General features: G+C 39.2%; 4 protein-coding genes across 4 annotated transcripts; all 4 read right to left on the reverse strand.

The window, feature by feature from the left end:
- Positions 1–1484: 1484 nt before the first annotated feature.
- Positions 1485–3787, reverse strand: LOC108241989 (C3a anaphylatoxin chemotactic receptor-like). Its single transcript, XM_017426510.2, has 2 exons — positions 3693–3787; positions 1485–3388 (listed from the first exon to the last, which is right to left on the reverse strand). The coding sequence occupies exons 1-2, from the start codon at positions 3700–3702 to the stop codon at positions 2367–2369; spliced, it is 1032 nt and encodes a 343-aa protein (XP_017281999.1). The 5' UTR covers positions 3703–3787; the 3' UTR covers positions 1485–2366.
- Positions 3788–8889: 5102 nt separating this feature from the next.
- On the reverse strand, positions 8890–11327 carry LOC108241988 (C3a anaphylatoxin chemotactic receptor-like). The gene is made up of 2 exons (XM_017426509.3): positions 11210–11327; positions 8890–10615 (listed from the first exon to the last, which is right to left on the reverse strand). Exons 1-2 carry the CDS (start codon positions 11217–11219, stop codon positions 9516–9518), a joined length of 1110 nt encoding a protein of 369 aa, XP_017281998.1. The 5' UTR covers positions 11220–11327; the 3' UTR covers positions 8890–9515.
- Positions 11328–11898: 571 nt separating this feature from the next.
- On the reverse strand, positions 11899–14426 carry LOC108241990 (chymotrypsin-like protease CTRL-1). The gene is made up of 7 exons (XM_017426512.3): positions 14280–14426; positions 13980–14083; positions 13787–13866; positions 13618–13699; positions 13328–13508; positions 13060–13190; positions 11899–12224 (listed from the first exon to the last, which is right to left on the reverse strand). Exons 1-7 carry the CDS (start codon positions 14323–14325, stop codon positions 12063–12065), a joined length of 786 nt encoding a protein of 261 aa, XP_017282001.1. The 5' UTR covers positions 14326–14426; the 3' UTR covers positions 11899–12062.
- Positions 14427–14896: 470 nt separating this feature from the next.
- hsc70 (heat shock cognate 70) lies at positions 14897–21266 on the reverse strand. Its single transcript, XM_017426508.3, has 9 exons — positions 21132–21266; positions 19210–19414; positions 18911–19116; positions 18616–18768; positions 16505–17060; positions 16188–16390; positions 15893–16091; positions 15558–15790; positions 14897–15384 (listed from the first exon to the last, which is right to left on the reverse strand). Exons 2-9 carry the CDS (start codon positions 19412–19414, stop codon positions 15184–15186), a joined length of 1956 nt encoding a protein of 651 aa, XP_017281997.1. The 5' UTR covers positions 21132–21266; the 3' UTR covers positions 14897–15183.
- Positions 21267–21406: the final 140 nt, after the last annotated feature.

Consider the following 21406-nt stretch of genomic DNA (forward strand, 5'->3'; position numbering starts at 1 on the left):
ACAATGAAAATGAAAACAAACAGTAAATTTAAGAGTTGCACAAGTCATCGTCACGTAAAAGGTTATTTGAAAGATTAAAAAGGCCACCTTTTGTGATGGGGCATGCAGATTATGAATGCAGATGTAAGCAGGTAAACATTTATTTGTATAGCACATTTCAGCAGCAAGGCATTAAAAGTGCTTTACATCATAAAAACATCAGTAAAACCATAACAATAATCAAAAACATTATTGCAATCATCAAAAAAAATCATAAAAATCATTGAGCAGATACACTTTACAATCATAAGGAGATGTAAAAGTGCAATGGGGTGTCGGAAGTGTTGTGCATGAATTTTTTTATTTTTTTTTGTGGGGGAAGGTGCTAATTTAGTCATATCACAAGAAATCAAGCACAGATAAATATTCATTCAGGTCTATACACACAAAACAAGACATGGGTGGTGAAGGGGGAGGGGGCACCGTGGTTTCAGTGCTGCAGAGGAACAAGCTGCTTTTGTCAGTGCAGGTTAAAAATCCATGACTGACTGAATGTAAACAGGTCAAAGTAGATAACCTTTTTGGTTTGCACACAGGTTAAACTAGCCACATGCAAAATGATTGAAAATAAGTTCCTTCTACATGTCCACAACAATAAGGGGTTCGTTTCCACTAACACATGAAAATGCAACAAATTTAAACAGTCAAGAGTTTTATAAAATAAGAACTTATCTTGAAGTAACACAAAACACTCAGACTGTAGACATCTTTTTGGGTTGTCTGTTTTCTTCCATTTTGCTTTGCTTATTTTCAGATTTAAAACTTTTAATTTAGTTTTAACACATCTGCATTGGAAATAAGACTTGGCTATAAAAAATATTTTTATTAGGTAATATTATGGATAGGATTTGGCACCAATCACATTCTCATTTTGACTTGCACAAACAAAAGGTGTCCTGCCAAAGCCAAGAATTTCTTTTGGCAAACCGTGCAACTTTTATTTTGACTTCAGTTCACTGTCTGTTTTTTTCTAAAGGAAATCTTGCCTCAAATCTTGTGCTTCGGTTACAGTCGACTGAAATCTGTCAAAACAAGATGAATATAAGCAGTTTCCTTTTGTTATAGCTATTTTTTCCTCTTTACCATTCCATCTAATCATTGCCCATATTTGGATGTTTCTCTTGCACAAGCTTCAACATACAGTAAATGTGGTAAATTGATCGAGACATAAACTAATATTTCTCCAGTGCAACTCAAATGGTGTATAGCATGCAGTCATGCATACAGTTCTCAAACACAGCTGTTGTCAAAGTTGAAAGGGAAGTACTGAGTTTTAGTGTTGTTTAAAAGTTGTCACTCGTGTTTGCTCTAAAATGCCAGAAAGGTGTGAAAGTTATGCAAAGTTAAACCTTCCAGGAAGACAAATCATCTGTTCAGGAAATGAGCCCAAAAAACTACTCAGAATTCATCACTGCTCAGATTACTTTATTTATTAATTTGGCAACAGCTGGATATCCTTAGTATCCAATAAAGCAAGATAAACATAACCAATGTCATAAAAAAGCTATTTAAAACAGGATAAAAGTAACAAGGAGACAGGGAGAGAAAACAGAGTGGATTTTGACAGTCATTTGTTAAACGTGTATTTTTCTGTTTGACAGTTCGGTGTCACTGTTGAGTGAAGACTAGAAAAGAGAAAAAGTTGGAGGATCACCATGAACATTTAAACACTTGAAAGAGCACACACATTAAATGTATGCAAAAAGACATGGACGTAAATCTATTCGCAAGCAAATTTTTAATACTCCTGCATGCAATGTCTTGAAAGACAGCCTGAAAGTAAAAACATTTCAATATTTTTATTATTTACAAGCATTTCACCACATTCTCTCTGTTCGGCAAAAACCTTGTATTTCCATTCTTTAATATTTTCCTGTTTTGGCACCAATTAAGTCTTCTATTTATCCTTAACATCAATCTGTACTTTTATGGATGACTTACCAATGAAAACTGTCAAAAAACAGCCCGTAACTTGCATTGATGCAGAGTTTCGCTAATTTAAGAAGAAAACTTTTTTTTCAATCATTTCTTGAAAATTGTGTTCTTAGAGATACAAGGTTCCTGCCTGACAATGAGTAATCCTGCAAAACACCCACAGTTTATTATTTACTCTGGTTGCTGGGTAGGTGACACAGTGTGTGATGTTATCAAACTGTTCTAAAACCATCAAACTTGGAGAAATCAGAGAACACCCCACATGTTAGAGAACACCTTATATATGAGCGAATAAAAAAAAGCTAAATAAAAAATGTATAATTACAATCCTTTGATACTGATGTCACCTTTATCTGTCAGATGTTGTCCATTTTTTTTGTTCTTATTGTGCCTTAGGCTGCTTTGCTCTCTGGGAAGATTGCAGCAGATTCTGATTTTCGGGAAATCCGTGAAAACTGTGACGACAACGAGCGAGAAGATGCAAGCGACAAGTGGTCCTCTGCCAGGGCCGACTCTAGGACCAGACATATGGACTGCTTCAGCTTCTTCAGGAACTCATCGCACATGAAAACATAGAGGATGGGGTTCAGGCAGCTGTTCATATAGGCCAGACTCACGGTCAGAGGACCTACAACTGGAATTATTCTGCTGTCATTCTGGTTATTTTTGAATGTTAATTCGATAAAATTCCAAACATGAAAGGGCAACCAGCAGATGAAGAATGCAAAGATGATGGAGACAATGATTCGGTGAGATCTCCGTTGTCTTGTCCTCTGCAGACGCCTGGCATGCACGGCTATGGCCACATAAGAGACAAGTATTACCAGGAATGGGATGAGGAAGCCCACAACAAAACGGAAAATAACCAGACTCCAATTACTTTTTTCAATCACAGAGTGAGGATAACTACAAAATGTTAGTGTATGGTTATTGTCTATCACGGTACGAAAGGTAGCATAGGGGATGCTGCAGATGCCAGCAGTCACCCAGATTACAGCACAGATGATCTGAGCTTTACGGACGGTGCGCTTGTTTTGGGCCCACACCACCACCCAAATGGACAAGCAACGATCCAGACTTATGGCCATCAGAAGAAACATACTTGCAAACATGTTGATTACATTCACAAAGGTGTTGAGTTTGCACATGAAATTTCCAAAAGGCCACTCATGGTCCCGATAGAGAGAGACTGTAGAGAAAATCAGGAAGGTCGTGAAGAGGAAGTCAGCAGTGGCTAAGTTGAGAAACCACACTGAGTTGACTGTTCTCTTCATCCTGAAGCCCGTCACATAGATGACCAGCCCATTCCCCACAGTCCCAGCTACAGTTATCAGACAGTAGAGGACCAGGGAGAATGTCTTTATGTGCTTCAGGCTCACAGTTGCCTCAGATGAGTTGTTTACGGTGCTGTTATCTAAAGAAAGAAAACGAAAATAACTGCAGAACCCCCCAAAAAAACAAGAAACTGGTCTTGTAGAAAGTCTATTAAACACTTGAATTCAATGCAAAGGCCTTAATGTTGTCAGAAAAAAACATTTCTAATTATCATCTCACTCATTTTCAAAAACAGTAAATGTATTATGTAACACACTGGCAATTTTAGAGAACATGTGTCAAGGATATTTATTTCTGCACCATCTAAAAGGAAATCACACTGTAGAACTTTTTAACCTGATACAAATTCAAAACAACACTATTGTATATTTAAAACATCTTACCAGTCTCCATTTTGCACGTAGCTGCAAAAGTCAGTCTTCTTCAGTTGATACCTACTTGATCTAGGCTAAACTTTTCTCTCTTTCTCTGGTTACTCCTCCCTCTCACCACATACAGCTACTTAAAAGAAGGAAACGAAATGACTGCACTATCATGCTGCAGTGCGTTTGTGCTCAGTTCTATTAATAAGTTGAAAATCTAGTGTTCTGTCGCAAAAATCAGCAGAAATGCTGCCGGAGGTCCAACTTCCAAGTGAAGTTGACCTCATAATCCAGCATTGTCTTGTATAAAAAGAAGTGACAAAAGCAACAGTATAAATCATTTATTTACACTTCTCAGCTTGTATTTCATTAAAGCAATCACACAAATAGTTCTGAACAACCTCTATATGTGAACACACTGCAACACTGAATAAATAAAATGCAAAATAACACGAATAAAAGGCTGAGTGACCCACAACGGGTACTCCGTGTGCTACCCATTGTGCCGGATCTTTGCTTAAAGGTTCAGCAGTAACTGTTGACGTCAACCCTGTTTGTCTGTTAGCAAAATATGTCACAAACCACCCGGCAGATTTTAATGGAACTGTCAGAAAGTACAACTGATGAACTTTTGGAGTTAGATAATCATTGTGCTTATTTAGTCGATTTTGCACATATTGAGCTGAAATTTGATGTTGTCGTAGCTGAGATACCACAGAGTGGAAGGTGGTATGACCGAAAAATGGTCAAACCTCTAAAATAGTCATTTCTCAACATAAGATGATCTAAGTTTAAAGCTCTGTCATGAAAGGCAGGGGCAATATGCATTTCTTTAGGGGATGTTACTTTTCAAATGAAGAAACAGTTGAAATAAACTCATTCAACCCGACTTTGCTTTCACCTGCGTGCCAAGATCTGGTCTCATTTTGTCATCAACCAGCAGCGGCAAAAGGAAGTTTATTAATATCTCCAGAATGAGCTGTGCTGAGTTCAAGTTCCTCAGCTGCAAAAAAACCCCAAAAATAAATAAATAAATAAAAAAAAGCTGCCTTGTAAGGTTCAAAGTTCAGAGAAAATGCACGACTCATGAGCGTGCTCATTTAAACATGTTTGTGCTGAACTCTGCACGCAGGCAGCCTCGGTAAAAAGACAGTAAAATATAATTAGAGCTTGTTTTTCATGACACTTGAGACATTTATAACACCTTTCTTTAACACATATGTCAAAATTTCCTGTGACTAAAATAATTTAATAACAGGAAAGAGACTTTCTTGGTGCACAACACAACACAGCCTGTTTACAGAACAGATAAAAAAGATAAATGTCACTTTGCATACCAGCTTATTATTGCTTCACAGTAATGCTCAGCGTCCATGTAATGATACTGAATCTAAACAAAAAAATATTTCACAAGTAGGGCCTTATGAAAGATTTGTAAAGTTTATTAGATCTAATTCTGTAAAGGTATAAGATGTTGGTTATTCGAAGTCAGAATTAAACAGCTTTTTCAGATACAGTAGGTTGTGCAGTTCACAAACAGGACTTCAAATAAGCTGGAAGTGGACTCTGACCTGTAGGATAATCGTTTCGCAAGAAAAAAGAAGGAAAAGGAATTGGTTTCAGTGTTGCATTGCAAAAGCAACTTTTGCTGACATACAGCAGAAAAAGATTACATAAACAACATTGTCTGACAAACTGACACAATCTACAGTATATTGAGAGTGGGCATCTTTTTAGATCAAATTTGCCAGATGAGCATTTTTTTCTGAGTGCACTCTCTTGTGTATTTATCGATCATAACAATGATGTTTTTTTCTACCAAAAGAGAGAATAATTAAAAAAAAACAAGTTGACTCAATTACGATAAACTAAATCTAAAGTAAACTGCTGTAGACCAGCATTGAGATGTGAATGCTTCAATTTGTAAGGAGCTGACATGTCTAGAATGAGCACTAGAAGGGATTAGTTGTGGGATCATGAGCGTGATGGCGGTTTCAGGCAGTTGCTGGAGCACCTGACAGTCAAAACTGAGGATGAGAACTTGAGAGCTTGCGTCTATTCATAGCTCAAACTTTCGTGTGCCAACGTTTTAAAAGTAAGCCTGCACAAAATACGATAAACTGGCCTTTATTAGTGATTTTCTGACCGCAGCGTTTGTGAGCTTGAACAGCGACGCTCAGTTTATCAGCAACAGAATTTTTTGTGGTGTAAACTGTAGAACCGAACGTAGGAGTTATTTGATGAAATGCACACCGTTGAAATCCGCCTCAGACAAGTTAGTTGCTTCAGTGTTAAGTTTTATCCCAATATTTTTAACAGCATGTCATGCAAATGATAAAGTTTTAATAAGCCGAGGCATACAGAGTGTTCTGCCATATGTATTTAATCCAGAATGTATTATCATTATTTCCTTCAGTGTCACATACATTCTGCTGTTTGAAGAGAAGACGGCAGCTCAGTGAGAAGCAGAGAGGAGCAGCTCGCCTCTAACTCACATTCGGATGCGCTGAAAGTAGATTTAGATGTATTTAAACTCAATGACTGATAAAGAATTAGATTTATCCCGTGTAAGTGAATATACTCTGCCCTGCACCACTTTTAAGAAGCTATTCCGTGTGTTCTCACTACTGAGCTGTGCTACTTAGACACAGCTGAAAGTAAAATATGAAAGATAAATGTCCGATTTTTCAAAGCACTAAATCGCTCATCCTGTTTAGAATGATCTACTTATTCGTGGCAAAATGGAGCAGATGTGATACTTATTAGAAGAGGAAACACACTGAGATGGGTCTTAAGATGCACTGACTTAGGAGTTTAACCAAGATTCCCAGATCTTTTTTTTTAAATGGTTGTCTGATTGTCTGTATATCTTGGCAGCATTAAGTCTATTGCTAAAATATAATTATTATTATAAAATGTACAAATAACAAACATAGTTACAAAATGAAAAAAAAAAACGTACAAATGCACAAGAAGTTGTTAAATAAAATGAACTTTTACTTATAATATGGTTTGTCTTGGCCACTCTGCTAAAATAACAGGACAAATCTAACTGACCAGCAAAAATCTCACATCTTGCTTTCCAAAAGGTCCAGAAATAGCCTCAATTTTAGGCAAAACCCAAGAGCTTCCAGGGCCAAAGCCCCTGGACACCAGTAAGGGTTCAGACAGCCCCCACGCTCCCAAAAATTTCCTTTTTGTTTTTCTTTCTCTTCAGTCACACAACTCTTCAGTCGGCAGACAATTCCTCTTCCTCCTGAGCCACAGCTGCTCCGTGGAGCTGTTTATGTGGGCGGGCGGGAATGGAAGTGGGGATGGGGGCAAAGTCTGCATCTAAACTGGGATTTTCTGACCCCCTTTTTTTTTCAGGTTCCTACTGTTATATTATTTGGAGGAAGAATATACAAATTTATTCACAATCAGCAGCGCTACAGTTTTTCCACACTTTTTAAACAACTGACAGCGCAATCCTGCAAGGCACGTTGGGAACGTTTCTTTTTTTTATTTTGGGTGCAGACATGAGCAATCTCTGCCAAAACCACAAAAACCTTTCTCAGCTCTTTCTGTCTGGTCAGAGCTCATGTTGAAATCTTAGTCTTTTATTTTGATCTGGCATGTTGCCGCTGACTTGCGACCTGTCCGGGGTGCACCCTGCCTCTCGCACAGTGACAGTTGAAGAAAGACACCAACTCCCCGCAACCCGGAAAGGAGAAGCAGGTAAACAAAATGGATGGATGGATGGATGTTACCACTGACTCAGACAAGGTCAAGAAGAAGGAATGGACTCAGTATGATGGACATTGGGACATCAAGGAGTTTTACATATCCAGTAACATGTTGACCATGGGGCTTGACTCACTCCAGTACAGAATGTAATGCAGTGACGCACCGGATGATCCCCAAAACTTAAGGGGTTTGACAAAGTACCATGTGCATCAAAGTTTCTCAGAAATGAGAAACTGCTTTTACTTCTGGTGACAGTATAGGGGATGTGGATAAAATGTCATCAAAAGTGGATCTTTTTGAGATATGATAAAACAAAAGCTGCTAAAATGGCACGTATTGTCAACTTGCTTTAGCCATCGTCTGGTTGAAGGCAACATTTAACTTCCCCTTCTGCCCACCTACAAATATCATAACTAGCGTTTCTTGAAGGAAGGCATAGAGACTTTGGAAGTGGATGCCGATGTTTTAAACAAAAGATCTGTTCGCGGTTGGAGTATATGATGGACATGACTCTTAACTACTGTTGTTGTTGTTGTTTCAGCTGCCCCCTTCTGGCTCTATTGTTTTATGCCAGAAGGCCTTCCTTCTGTCACCTGGCCTTGAACCTAGAGCGTCAGGATTACAAAACCACAACACTGCCCACCGAGCTAGCACAGCCCCGCTACCACACCAGATATTTGCTCAATATACCCATTTTGAAGTTCGCTAGGGTCAAATAGTTGTGGTGGACTCCAATAGTTGATCAGTTGCAGATAATAACAATATATATATATTGCTATACTCCCAGTTTATTTTATACCTTCTTTAATATCACAAATTTTTGCACTCTAAGATTACTATTACTTTGATAGGTTAGTTGACCACATTTAAGTGAATTGGAGTCACACTTCAAACACACTACTTTTCTGTGTTACATCCCAGAGAAACTTTGTGGGCAGAGCCGAGAAGGCGTGTGTGAGCGAGGGAGCCTACAAACCCGACTCAGTTCCGCCGGTTCTGTCAGGAGGAACGGAAGAAACCAGCAAACCTTTGGAAGAAGCTCGAGGAAGAAAACCCAAAAAAGTTTGTCCCAGGTCGTACAGTTTAAAGGTAATGCGACCAAGTATGAATAAAATGTGAGTAAACGTGTGGCTTTGAAAAAAGTAATAAAATGTTCTCTCTCATTATTCAGGCATTTAGCAAGTGGAAATAATTGTGGGAATCCTAACTGACCTACATAAATAAATTTGACTAGACTTGACTTAACATATGAATAGCTTAGCACTCCTTAAATAAATGCATATCGCCTGCCACCTTGCGTGTCAAAGTTTTAAACAAAGATCTTGCACGATCTGTTAGTTCTCAGAGTATGAGTTGGGAATGAATCTCAGTTACATCCACACCGAATTTTAGGTCAACATGTGCTAAATGGACTCAGCTATACCCATTTTTAGGTGAAAAATCTTTTTAGTGAGAAGTTTGAGTTGTGTTTATCATGAACAAAATAAACAACTGGTTTAATAAAAACATTTTATTTACATCTTAGAAATGCTTAAAACACAAAAATCACAGAAGCTTCTATATATGAGTAAATTTGAACACCATCAAACAAGTAGGTTTATCAGAAACATACTGAACCACCATAATGCTCCATCTCTTTTAAAACAAATTTTAGGCCATGCAGGATATGTTTGACGACTCAGCCTAAAATTATTTTTACATCACACAGACACATAAATGTATACAGTATATATCTACAGTATCTGCTTTTACTAAATGCTGTAACAGTTTTCTTTAAAATCTTGGAGTGGAGAGAGATGTCAGATAAGATGTACAGAAAATTATGTGATTTAAATCACAACAATTCAAACATTAAAAATTTCTAAAAATTCTGTTAATTTCTGTTAAATGCACATTTCAAAAGGAAGGCACAAAATGCGTAACAAAGAGACATGCTTAGAAATTCATGATATCTTATGATTACAAGTTATTTACCTCATCACCTCAGGAAATCTCCATATTTTTCTTCAGGTAACAGGCCGTTCTTGGCAGATGCAAATCTAATTCTCCTTTATTTTTTACAAATCATGCTGTATTTTTACCCTCCCACAATTTTTTGACATCATTTAATTTTGGCAATCATTCGTCAGGGACTTCTCCATTGCTTTGTGTTCCAGTGCTCTCACTGTGGCCCACTTTGCTGCTTGTAAAAGTTGGGGAAGTAACTGCACATTTCTCCTGCAAAGGTGTGATGGATCCTGATTTTTGAGACATTGGTAGAAAGTGTGACTGTAAGGAACGAGGGGACATCAATGACAAGTGGTCCTCTGCCAGGGCCGACTCTAGGACCAGACATATGGACTGCTTCAGCTTCTTCTGGAACTCTTCACACATGAAAACGTAGAGGATGGGGTTCAGGCAGCTGTTCATATAGGCCAGACTCACGGTCAAAGGACCTACAATAGGAACTATTTTTGAGAAATTAGAATTCTCTCCAATTGCAAATTCTATAAAAACTAAAATATGAAATGGCAACCAGCATAGGAAAAATGCAAAAATTATGGCAATGGTGATTCGGTGAAATCTCCGTTTTCTTGTCCTCTGCAGATGCCTGGCACGCACGGCTATGGCCACATAAGAGACAAGTATTACCAGAAATGGGATGAAGAAGCCCACAACAAAGCGGAAAGTATTCAGAATCAATTTTCTAACTTCTTTCATTTTAAACAAATACAAACAACGCTCAGTTCCATTTATTACTGTCACTTCACGAAAGGTAGCATAGGGGATGCTGCAGATGCCAGCAGTGACCCAGATTACAGCACAGATGATCTGAGCTTTACGGACGGTGCGCTTGTTTTGGGCCCACACCACCACCCAGACGGACAAGCAACGATCCAGACTTATGGCCATCAGAAGAAAGATACTTGCAAACATGTTGATTACATTCACAAAGGTGTTGAGTTTGCACATGAAATTTCCAAAAGGCCACTCATGGTCCCGATAGAGAGAGACTGTAGAGAAAATCAGGAAGGTCGTGAAGAGGAAGTCAGCAATGGCCAGATTGAGAAACCATAATGAGTTGACTGTTCTCTTCATCCTGAAGCCCGTCACATAGATGACCAGCCCATTCCCCACAGTCCCAGCTACAGTTATCAGACAGTAGAAGACCAGGGAGAATGTCTTTATGTAAATAGCTGCATTATCCAGTCCAGATACGCTGTCGCTGGTGGCATTATCTGATAAATGAATATTGAAATAATTTATAACAGTTCCTGCAGTGAAGACCGAGAAAACAAGAAATGCCTGCCCTATACTTTTACATGCTGCATGCAACACTCACTTTTCCTACAATAGATATATGCTGGTGAAAGTTCTCCGTCATGCAGGACATGGTCTTAGTAAGTTCAAATGAATGCAACTGGACTTCTTTGTGGTTTTGAAGGGTTTTTTTTAAATTTAGACATAGAACTTCCAAACTGTTTCTTTAGACGCATGCAAATCCCATGTCCCAGTGATTTGCATGTGTACAGCTCAATACAGTTAATGAGCTTGGAACTTTGCGCTTCTCAGCTTGAATTGAGAAAACACATGGAGTGAGAAGCAAAATGCCTTCAAAAAATCAAAAAGGAGTCCAGTTGCCTTTGTTTGAACTTATTAGGACAACAATAAATGATAACTTGTCAGGAAATTAATTCTAAATAGCATTTCTATCTCCAGTTTTGTGATAATAAGTATGTATAACAAATTTTTCAGTTTAGCAAGTTGTAACAAAATACTATTTTGCTGATGCTAATTGAAAGCACTACTGTTGTATATTTAATCCATCTTACCAGTCTTCATTTTAATTGTTGCTGCAAGAGTCTGTCTTCACCCAGAGTTTATCTATGTGTAGTCTTATGTGTAGTTCTTCTCTCCCTTTCATTACTCCTCCCTCTCAGCTAACTGCCAATGAGACATGCAGCCAAGCAAAGGCAGAGGGAAAAATGACAGCGATGCCTTACAGTATAAACCATGATGTTTAAAATGACATAATGAAAGTCATTTTCATGAGCATTCTGAGTAACCTGTTTTTAAATGTTTACTGTATAACACCTAATACTTTGCATGAAATCCCACAAATTTGGTAAAACATGCCTATCCTTTTATACAATATGACTTCAAACTATTGTACGTTTACACATTGGAGACATACCTTTTTAACTGTTTCTACTTTTTGTCTATCCCAAACATGACTTTACCTTCTGTTTATTGGATCACATCACAGGGACTTTTGTTCACACAAGAAAGTTCATGCCAGCTCTTAGTCAAAATAGATTTTCCAGAGAAATAATTGACACACATGCTTGTGCACACACACACAAACACACCTACACACCTACACACACACACACACACACACACACACACACACACACACACACACACACACACACACACACACACACACACACACACACACACACACACACACACACACAGATGAGTATATTTAAAGAAAATGACACCATGATCAGTCATCATCAGTCATCTTACAGAGTTTAATACTTGATTTCTGAGAAATTTGCCAAAAAGCAAAACAGTGTGACACTGGTAGCATTCACTGTCAGCCGAAAGAGTTCAATCCAGTTATCTTGATGCAGTAGGAAACTTTGCAGAAACATGTATACATCACAGTGTTGCACATTAGTTGTAAGCAACGGTCTGGTCGATCCAGCTTCGCAGGTAGGACACACGGGCGTACACTGCAGGAGCGTACACGTTGCAGTTGCTGGTACCCCAAGAAACAATACCCACAAGGGACCATACACCACTGTTTTCACAGACCAGAGGGCCACCAGAGTCACCCTAGAAAGAAACAAATTGGATTTTAAAATAGATTTTTCTACTATAACTTATATCTATCTGTTAATTTTGCTTTGTAGTGAATTTTTCTGTGAACCACACAGCTTCAGTGCGGAATATGGGCTGAGTGAGTTCAAAAACAGGAAAACATGTAGCAACAGTGTGGTTACTGAGTCAGTGACAAATATATCTTGAATTTACACACTATTCGGAAGAATTAATTCGGAAAATGTTTGTTTCCATGAATTCTGTAAACACCCTTATGGAAAGACCACTTCTTCAGGAGGCTGTAGACAACTGGCACCGTTGTTCTGAAATAAAATACTAGTAGATTTATCTCCTGGGCATACCAATAGTATGATTAAATCTCTCTCAGTATTTCTACAGAAAACTGCAGACAGGCTTGAACACTGGCAGAATATTACTCATTGCCACTTGAACCTTTAGCATGGTGGCAGTCAGTTGCTAGTAATAAAAGAAACAGTCTCAGCAACACTAATGTTGAAACTGCACAACTCACTGGCAAAAACATAGACATAAAAATGATGAACAAATCATCTCTGACTCCCCTTTTTGAAAATAACAAGTGCTGTGCTCCTCCCCATTGCCTGTTTTTCATCTCAGTGGAACAGCAAAGGAGGAGCGTGAGCATGTCTGCATTTGAGTAGGAAAATACGGGGAGGGAGTAAAAAAACAACAATGAATGTCTCTTTACTGTCAGCCATCTGGCTCCCTTTGTTCGTGTTACAGAGCTGTTCAAAAGAGTTGGATTGTTCGTGAATGTCACATTTCTGATTGTCATATAGAAATCTTTTTTAAGCTTTGAAGTACATGTTACCTGGCAGGAGGACACTCCAGAAGCACCAGCACAGATCATAGCATCAGTAATTCTGTTATAACCCCAGTAACTCTTGCACTGATCAGGGGTGAGCAGAGGCAGGGCGGTCTGCTGCAGGTAACGGGGGCTTGCTGGAAGCAGAAAAGTAGATAAGACAACTCCAGATTTGTGCAGCAGTGCAATTTCTTTTTCAAATAAACGTTTCACTTAGGGGGAAGCTCATATCTGTATAGGTTTAGTAAGTGGAAATGGAAAGTTGCTAACTTACAGGTTTGCCCGGTCCTGCCCCATCCAGTGGTGACACATTTGGTTCCAGAGGGAATGCTGGTGCTGGAAGAGGCCAGGCACACCGGAGACACACGGGTCGTCATTTGCACAGGGGAGGACAGCCTCAGAAGTGTGATGTCATTGTTAAAGTTGTTGGAGTTATAGTAGGGGTGAGTGATGGCCTGGATGGAGAGGTGAGAACAAATGATATACAAATACAGTGCAATGCCATTCTGAAACAGACAAAAGCTTACATTTTCAATGGGAAATCTTAAAGATGTCTTTCCTTACCCGGGCAATGGACTTGACCTGAATTGGCTCACTGTTGTAGTTACGATCGTGCTCGCCCAGGATAACACGGTGGTTCATCGGACTAGAGGAAATAAAAATAGCTTGGGTCATTATTTCATATTTAATATTACTTTATTGCTCCATTGTGAGACGCAGACAGTTATCTTACGACACGCGGCAGTGAGCAGCAGTGACCACCCAGTACTGGTTGATCAGCGATCCTCCACAAAAGTGGAATCCTGTGCCATCCTAAGATTGAACAGATGCCCTTTTAAACATGTGTATATATATTTTTATGTCCAAATTATTTAGGTATTGTGCTGTAACAACACTACAGTGTTTCTGACGAGTGACTCACATACCTGAAGAGAAACCTGCCAGGGCCAGGATCCAGATACAGCAGTTTCACCATTCACGATCTTGTTGTAGCCACTCACCTGAGGCTTGATGGCAGGCACTCCACACCCTGAAGCCCAATGACACAGAAACGGTTTTGTGTCAAAATGCTACGTGTGTCAAGATGTATCAGAGTGTAGCCTGGGTCTCTTGCGCCTATAATCTCTATGAAACACTGTCAAATAACTGCATTGAAATGCACCATTTTTACCACTTTTCTCAAACTATTTGCCTGAATAAAAATGGATTGTGTGATGGTCACTTACCCAGTGCAGAGGCCACAAGGGCAAAACAACTAATGAGCAAGAACATAACTGTGACCTGATCAAGATTCAAGACTCTGTGTATTCTTTGTGCTGCACGCTGTCTTTTATAGGTTTAATTTCACATGTTTGACCCTGAGTTCTGCACATGGGCATTTATACTAGTCCCACCCCATTCATGTTCCACCTGCCACAGCTTGAGAAGTGACCATCTGGTGATAAGTACCTCTAGAGAGTTTAAGACCAAACTTGAAAAGTGAACATTACTCCATGCCAAATAAAATATAGCCTTGATATAAACTAACTTTGCATGATAGCAAAGACAAAATGCAGCAAAATTGAGTTGCAATGTCCTCAACTTGACACATTTACAGCAGCTAACTTTTTTCACAAATCTTTTGAAATGTCCCACGATCCAGATCTAGTTTTCAAACAGCAAAAAGATTTTAAAACCTATGTGGTTCATTTACAAAAACAAAGTCTGTCTGCAAGACAAAGATGTGACCTGATAACAATCACTCTGCATACTTGTGGTAAATACAGGTGGTAAACACACAAGGTTTACGCTCTAAGTCACTTAACAAAAAAATGATGGCAAGCAGAAATGACAATAGACAGTGAATTTTCCAAAACCTTTACAGGGAGTCTTTATTGATTGAATGATTCACAATCATAGATTAATTATGACTTTTTGAGAGTAGTTTTACAGATCACCACTGGGGGTTTAAATAAAGGACTGCAAATTAAAAGGGTTTGGGGCAAAAAATTTTGCCTAAATTTGTAAGTAAAGAAAGCACCGTGATCTAACAGTTACAGGAAATTTCTTTGGCAAAAAAACATGCTTAGGACAGGTATCATATAAGGTTGAATGTATGTGGGTCACATTAAGGAAATAAATAGGATCTGTTCAGTCAACCTCCTCAATAGTTGGGCCAGAAGAAGCACCAGGTCCAGCCCCAGCTCCGCCAGGGAAGCCACCAGGCATTCCTCCGGGCATTCCTCCAGGCATTCCTCCAGGCATACCGCCCTGGTACAGCTTGGAGATAATGGGGTTGCACACCTTCTCAAGTTCCTTCTGTTGGTGTTCGTACTCATCCTTCTCTGCAGTCTGTGTTAAAGAAAGGGAAACTAATTAAATCTGACACAAGAGTTGGACCAGATTAAAAAAAAAACATTGTAAGAGGGAAGTGGGTATTCACTATTCAGTGAACCTCTAATTTCACAATTTGAGCAAAAGAGGATCTCTTTTTTGTTACAAAATCTCAGTTACACAGTATTTACCTGGTTTCTGTCCAGCCAAGAAATCACTTCATTGCACTTATCCACAATAGTCTTTTTGTCCTCAGGGCTGATCTTGTCTTGGAGCTTCTCATCCTCTACAGTGCTCTTCATGTTAAAGGCCAAAGACTCAAGAGAATTTTTGGCTGTGATCTTGTCTCTCTGAGCCTCATCTTCGGTTCTGAACTGCTCTGCTTCTTGCACCATGCGCTCAATATCCTCCTTGCTCAACCGCCCTATTCAGGAGCAAAATACAAAACTTTATTTCTTTAACATCTTTATTTATGTAGAACATTCACCCATTTGCTTTTTAAAGCTTTGTTATAGTGTGGTTTAACCTTTGTCATTGGTGATGGTGATCTTGTTCTCCTTTCCTGTGCTTTTGTCCACTGCGGACACATTGAGGATTCCATTGGCATCGATGTCAAAGGTCACCTCAATCTGAGGGACGCCTCTGGGAGCAGGTGGTATACCAGTCAGTTCAAATTTCCCCAGGATATTATTGTCCTTGGTCATGGCTCTTTCACCTTCATAGACCTGTAAGAGTTATCTAAATCAGGCTTTGATAATCTTATTGAACATTTGGAATATTCAGGAACATGTCTGTGAACTGTTACTTGTGCTGTTTTCTACCTGAATAAGCACACCAGGTTGGTTGTCTGAGTAGGTGGTAAAGGTCTGGGTTTGTTTGGTTGGGATGGTGGTGTTCCTTTTGATAAGTACAGTCATCACTCCTCCAGCTGTTTCAATTCCCAGGGACAGGGGTGTGACATCCAGCAGGAGCAGGTCCTGGACATTCTCAGACTTATCACCGGCCAAGATGGCAGCCTGTACAGCTGTGAGTTTCCAATAAAAGAAAGCACTGTTACTATAAAGCTTTTAGATGAAACACTTTATGACATTTAAATACATTTATCAACAAATTCAGAATGAATTCTATAAAGACCTACCTGCACCATAAGCCACAGCCTCATCTGGGTTGATGCTCTTATTTAGGTCACGACCATTAAAGAAGTCCTGCAGAAGTTTTTGGATCTTGGGGATACGTGTGGATCCACCCACCAAGACAATGTCATGGATCTGGGATTTGTCCATCTTGGCGTCCCTCAGGGACTTCTCCACGGGCTCGAGTGTTCCACGGAACAGGTCCGCATTGAGCTCTTCAAAACGAGCCCTGGTGATGGAGGTGTAGAAGTCTGTGCCTTCATAGAGTGAGTCGATCTCAATGCTGGCCTGCGTGCTGCTGGAGAGGGTGCGCTTTGCACGCTCACAAGCTGTACGCAGACGACGCACAGCACGCTTGTTGCTGACAATGTCCTTTTTAAACTTGCGCTTGAACTCAGCAATGAAGTGGTTGACCATACGGTTGTCAAAGTCTTCACCACCCAAGTGCGTGTCACCTGCTGTGGCCTTGACTTCAAAGATGCCGTCCTCAATTGTCAAGATTGACACATCAAAAGTACCACCACCAAGATCAAAGATGAGGACATTACGCTCACCTCCAACCTAAGATAATTGAAAAAAATTACAGCGGGTGAAATAAGTAATGAACTCATCATGAATTTTGTAAGTAAATATATTTCTAAGGGTACTATTGGCATGAAATTCTCTTTAGACGTCGATAACAACCCATCCAGTTCACACAAGGAAAGAAATCAAAGCGCAGATGTCCATATTTAAGTTATGCGTAATAATGAGAAATGAAAAAAGTATTGAACATGCTTGCTGAAATTGATTTAATATTTTTATAAAAGCCTTTGTTGGTGATGACAGCTTCAAGATGCCTCCTGTATGGAGAAAGTAGTCGCATACATAGCTCAGGTGTGGTTTAAGCCCATTCTTCCACATAAACACGTCAAATCCTGAAGGTTCCACATGCTCCTTCTATGAACTCTGACCTTTACTCCCATAGATTTTTGATTGGATTCAGGTCAGCTGATTGGCTGGGCCTTTCTAGGGCTATTTTCTTTCTCTGAAACTAAGTGAGTTTCCTTGGCAGTGTGTTTGGGATCACTGTCTTGCTGAAATGTCCACTCTTGTTTCATTATCCTTTTCCTGGAAGATGGCAGAAGATTTTTATCAAGAATGTTGCAGTATCTCTGTCCATTCATCCTTCCCTCAATTATATGAAGTTTGACAGTGCCGTATGCTGAAAAACAGCCCCACAACATGATGTTCCCAGCTCCAAACTTCACTGTTGGTACGGTGTTTTGGGGGTGAAATGCAGTGTATTTTGACCGCCTAGCATAGTGTGTGTTATGGTATTCAAAGGGTTCAATTTTGGACTTATCTGACCATATGACCCACAGGCTTGTCTAAATGTTGTTGAGCAAACTTTAAACGTGCTGGAAGATGCTTTTTTTTTCAGCATGGAGTCTTGCGTGGTGAGCGTGCAAACAAGCCATAAAGGTTGAGTACATTACTTATTGTTTTCTTTGAAACAATTGTACTTGCTGATTCAAGGTCTTTCTGTAGCTCTCCACAGGTGCTCCTTGGCTTTTGGACAACTCTTCTGATAATTATTTTCAGTCCTTTATCTGAAATCTTGCAGGGAGCCCCTAAAAATTATTTTCTAACCAATGGCATCAGTAGTATGTTTTGCAACAATAAGGTTGCAAAGGTCTCGAGACAGCTCACTGGTTTTACCCATCATGCAATCTTGACTGGCACCTTGGTAATGAGACACCTTTTTAAAGGCCATCAGTTGAACCAGCTGGTATTATTTTTCACTAAGTGGCAGGATTGCTTTCTAATTACTAATAGATTTGGGCTAGTGTCTTGACTTTCCATTGCTTTTTTTCACCTCTCTGTCTTCCTGTATTCAAAACTTTTTCCCAGTGTCATTTCTCATTATTATGCATAACTTAATTTAGGGACATCTATGATTTGATTTCTTTGCCTGTGTGGGTTGGATGTGTTGTTACCGACATCTGAAGAGGATTTCATGTCAGTAGCACCTTTAGAAATATATGTACTTACAAAACTGGGAATGTGTTCAATACCCATTTCACCTGCTATAGAAAGTGGAAGTGGATTAGCAGTTTAATAGCCAGTTAGTTACCTTTTTGTCGAGGCCATATGCAATAGCTGCAGCTGTGGGTTCATTAATGATACGCAGCACATTGAGACCAGAGATTGTTCCAGCATCTTTGGTGGCTTGGCGTTGGGAGTCATTGAAGTAAGCAGGAACTGTGATAACTGCATTGGTCACAGACTGAAAAGATAGTAAGATCTTTGGTTAATGAACAGTACTTGACAGCATATTGCACACAGTAGAACTTAGAGTAACGTCTCCTCCCCAGTGAATCTTAAGGCAGAGAATTTCAAGTATGGTAATGTAGATTATTGTTACTTACCTTGCCAAGATAAGCTTCAGAGATCTCCTTCATTTTGGTGAGGACCATTGAGGAAATCTCCTCTGGATAGAATGACTTGATCTCACCCTTGTACTCAACCTCCATCTTGGGTTTTGACGAGTCATTAATGACCTTGAAGGGCCAATGTTTCATGTCAGATTGCACCACAGGATCGTCATACTTGCGACCAATCAGACGCTTGGCATCTGAAGCAGATTTAACAACAACAAAAGAGGCAGTAAAAGATATGTATGTACATACGTACGTACTTGTGGGTGTTATTTATTTATTTGTTTTACCAAATACGGTGTTGGATGGATTCATGGCCACCTGGTTCTTGGCAGCATCTCCAATAAGTCTCTCTGTGTCTGTGAAAGCCACATAACTAGGCGTGGTCCTGTTTCCTTGGTCATTGGCAATGATCTCCACTTTACCATGCTGGAAGATTCCCACACATGAATAGGTGGTACCCAGGTCAATACCTACTGCTGGTCCTTTAGACATCTTAAACAAAACAAAAGAAACAAATGTAGTCATTGCAGCACATTTTCATTGATATGTAATGCCCGTTATTAGTGTATATTTTTCAAAAATAAAACAAAAATGTTATTTATTCTGATGTTTTTTAATTAAAATTTTGTTTCTTTTCTTTTTTTCTGTTTAGAATTTTACCAACTAATAAAATGAATTCATAAAGTCTAATTTAAAACAATGTTCTTCAAAGTTGGGGTCAGGACCCAAAACATCAAGTGGGGTGGTTGAGTTTTCTCTAGATATTCTGTTAAATTTAAGAATAATTGCTATTAGCATATTTTGCCAAAATCATGACAAGAAATAAAGATAGAAGTTTTAAATGCATAAAAGAGTATATTGATGATTGAGACAGTTTCTTTTGTTATTATGGTCCCTGTTTCACTGGTTTATTTGCAAAAATAGTTCATCCAGTGATAGTCACAAGTCTCTGCTGCTGTAATTTTATGGATTTTATGGATTAGAAGCTGAACATTTTGGGAACCACAAATTTAAACACCTGTATGTTATGAATGTCCATGTGTACTTCTTACATTTATCTGCTATAGTATCCACCTGCCCTGTAATTTGCACAGGCCAACATGCACAGCCGCCCAAACTTAAACAACTGGAATGTGTCACACTGCTTTGATTCAATGTTAATGTAATGTTTTGTTTTGTTTTTCCTTAGCAACATAATACAAAAGTATCTCTGTTAGGCTTTTTAAATGTGATTTATCAATAGTCATCGGTTAATTAAATTTTCAACTGCTGGCACTAAATAGCTCTCCGTTATGAAAACATACAAATCCACTGATAACAAACGGAATTGGACTGGAAATTTGAATGGATTTCTTTTTAGTTCTTTTGAAGTGAGATACTGTGAAAAGGTTGTAAGTATTTAATAACTTATTAGTTGTAGACAGGTCTTTGAACAGCTTTAATTTGGAGAGAGATTAGTTGTGACTGACTGAAAAGCTAACACTTGATTGAGCGAGGCCAAGACCAAAGTAGATCGTTTGTCTAGAAACAGCTTCAGTCTGAAGAATTTCATAGCAGATTATGCTAACACTATGTTATAAACTTTTACACTGTTGCTATTGTTCCCACAGCAAAAGATCTGAACTTTAGGAATTATTCATCAGCTAAACATCAGCTATAATACCCTCTAAAATTACACAATTTTGTGGTTCAGTAACAAATAAAAAAAGCCTCTTGTTTCTGCAGCTCTTGGAGCTGAGCTAGGCTGAGGACCATTTATAGAAACTGAAATGTTCCCAAGAACAAAAACAGACTACAAAATTAGCTTCACTGCATTTCTAAGGTTATTTTTTTGCTTCTCCGGTAATCTATGTCTAGAAGATATAGTAGAAAGACATTCTTTGTCAGACATGTCATTTAATCACCACTTACTCCTCAGTTGTGTAACACATCCTGTCACAACCGCTGACAGGACATGTCTCTGACTGACACACACCCACAACTAGGAAACCAGATTTTCATGGGTTTTAGATGAACAGATGTTTGGGTGAAAAAGTTGCACAACTGTACTTGTTTTTGCGTTGGTTTAGTTTTAATCATGCCATTGTTTGACGAAAACCACACAAATTTCTCTCATTCAGGAGACGTTCACATTTTATTTGGCCTTTCAAAGCAACAAGCAAGAAAGATTATGAAGCCAGGGCCAGAGATGCTCAAGCAAAGCAGTTACCTTGTGAAGTTACGTGGCGTCTGAGCTCCTCTCCAGCACTCCAGCACTCCTTCTTTCTCCTGGCAGTCGAAGGACGAGGGTCTCTGCTGTCCCGAGTTTATAAGGCTCTGAGCTGGGAGAGCCCCTCAGGGTGTCAGGTGACCCCCACCGAGGAACGTTCTAGGCCCACGTTTCTGCTCACTGGCCACATTTCTCTGAATGAAGGCTTGCTATTCTTATCCCTAAAGTAAGTTGCCAGATGGACAAGAGTGAAAATCTGTAGGATTCTGGGACTT

This window comes from Kryptolebias marmoratus, linkage group LG16, assembly GCF_001649575.2.
Source record: "Kryptolebias marmoratus isolate JLee-2015 linkage group LG16, ASM164957v2, whole genome shotgun sequence".
Taxonomy (NCBI): domain Eukaryota; kingdom Metazoa; phylum Chordata; class Actinopteri; order Cyprinodontiformes; family Rivulidae; genus Kryptolebias; species Kryptolebias marmoratus.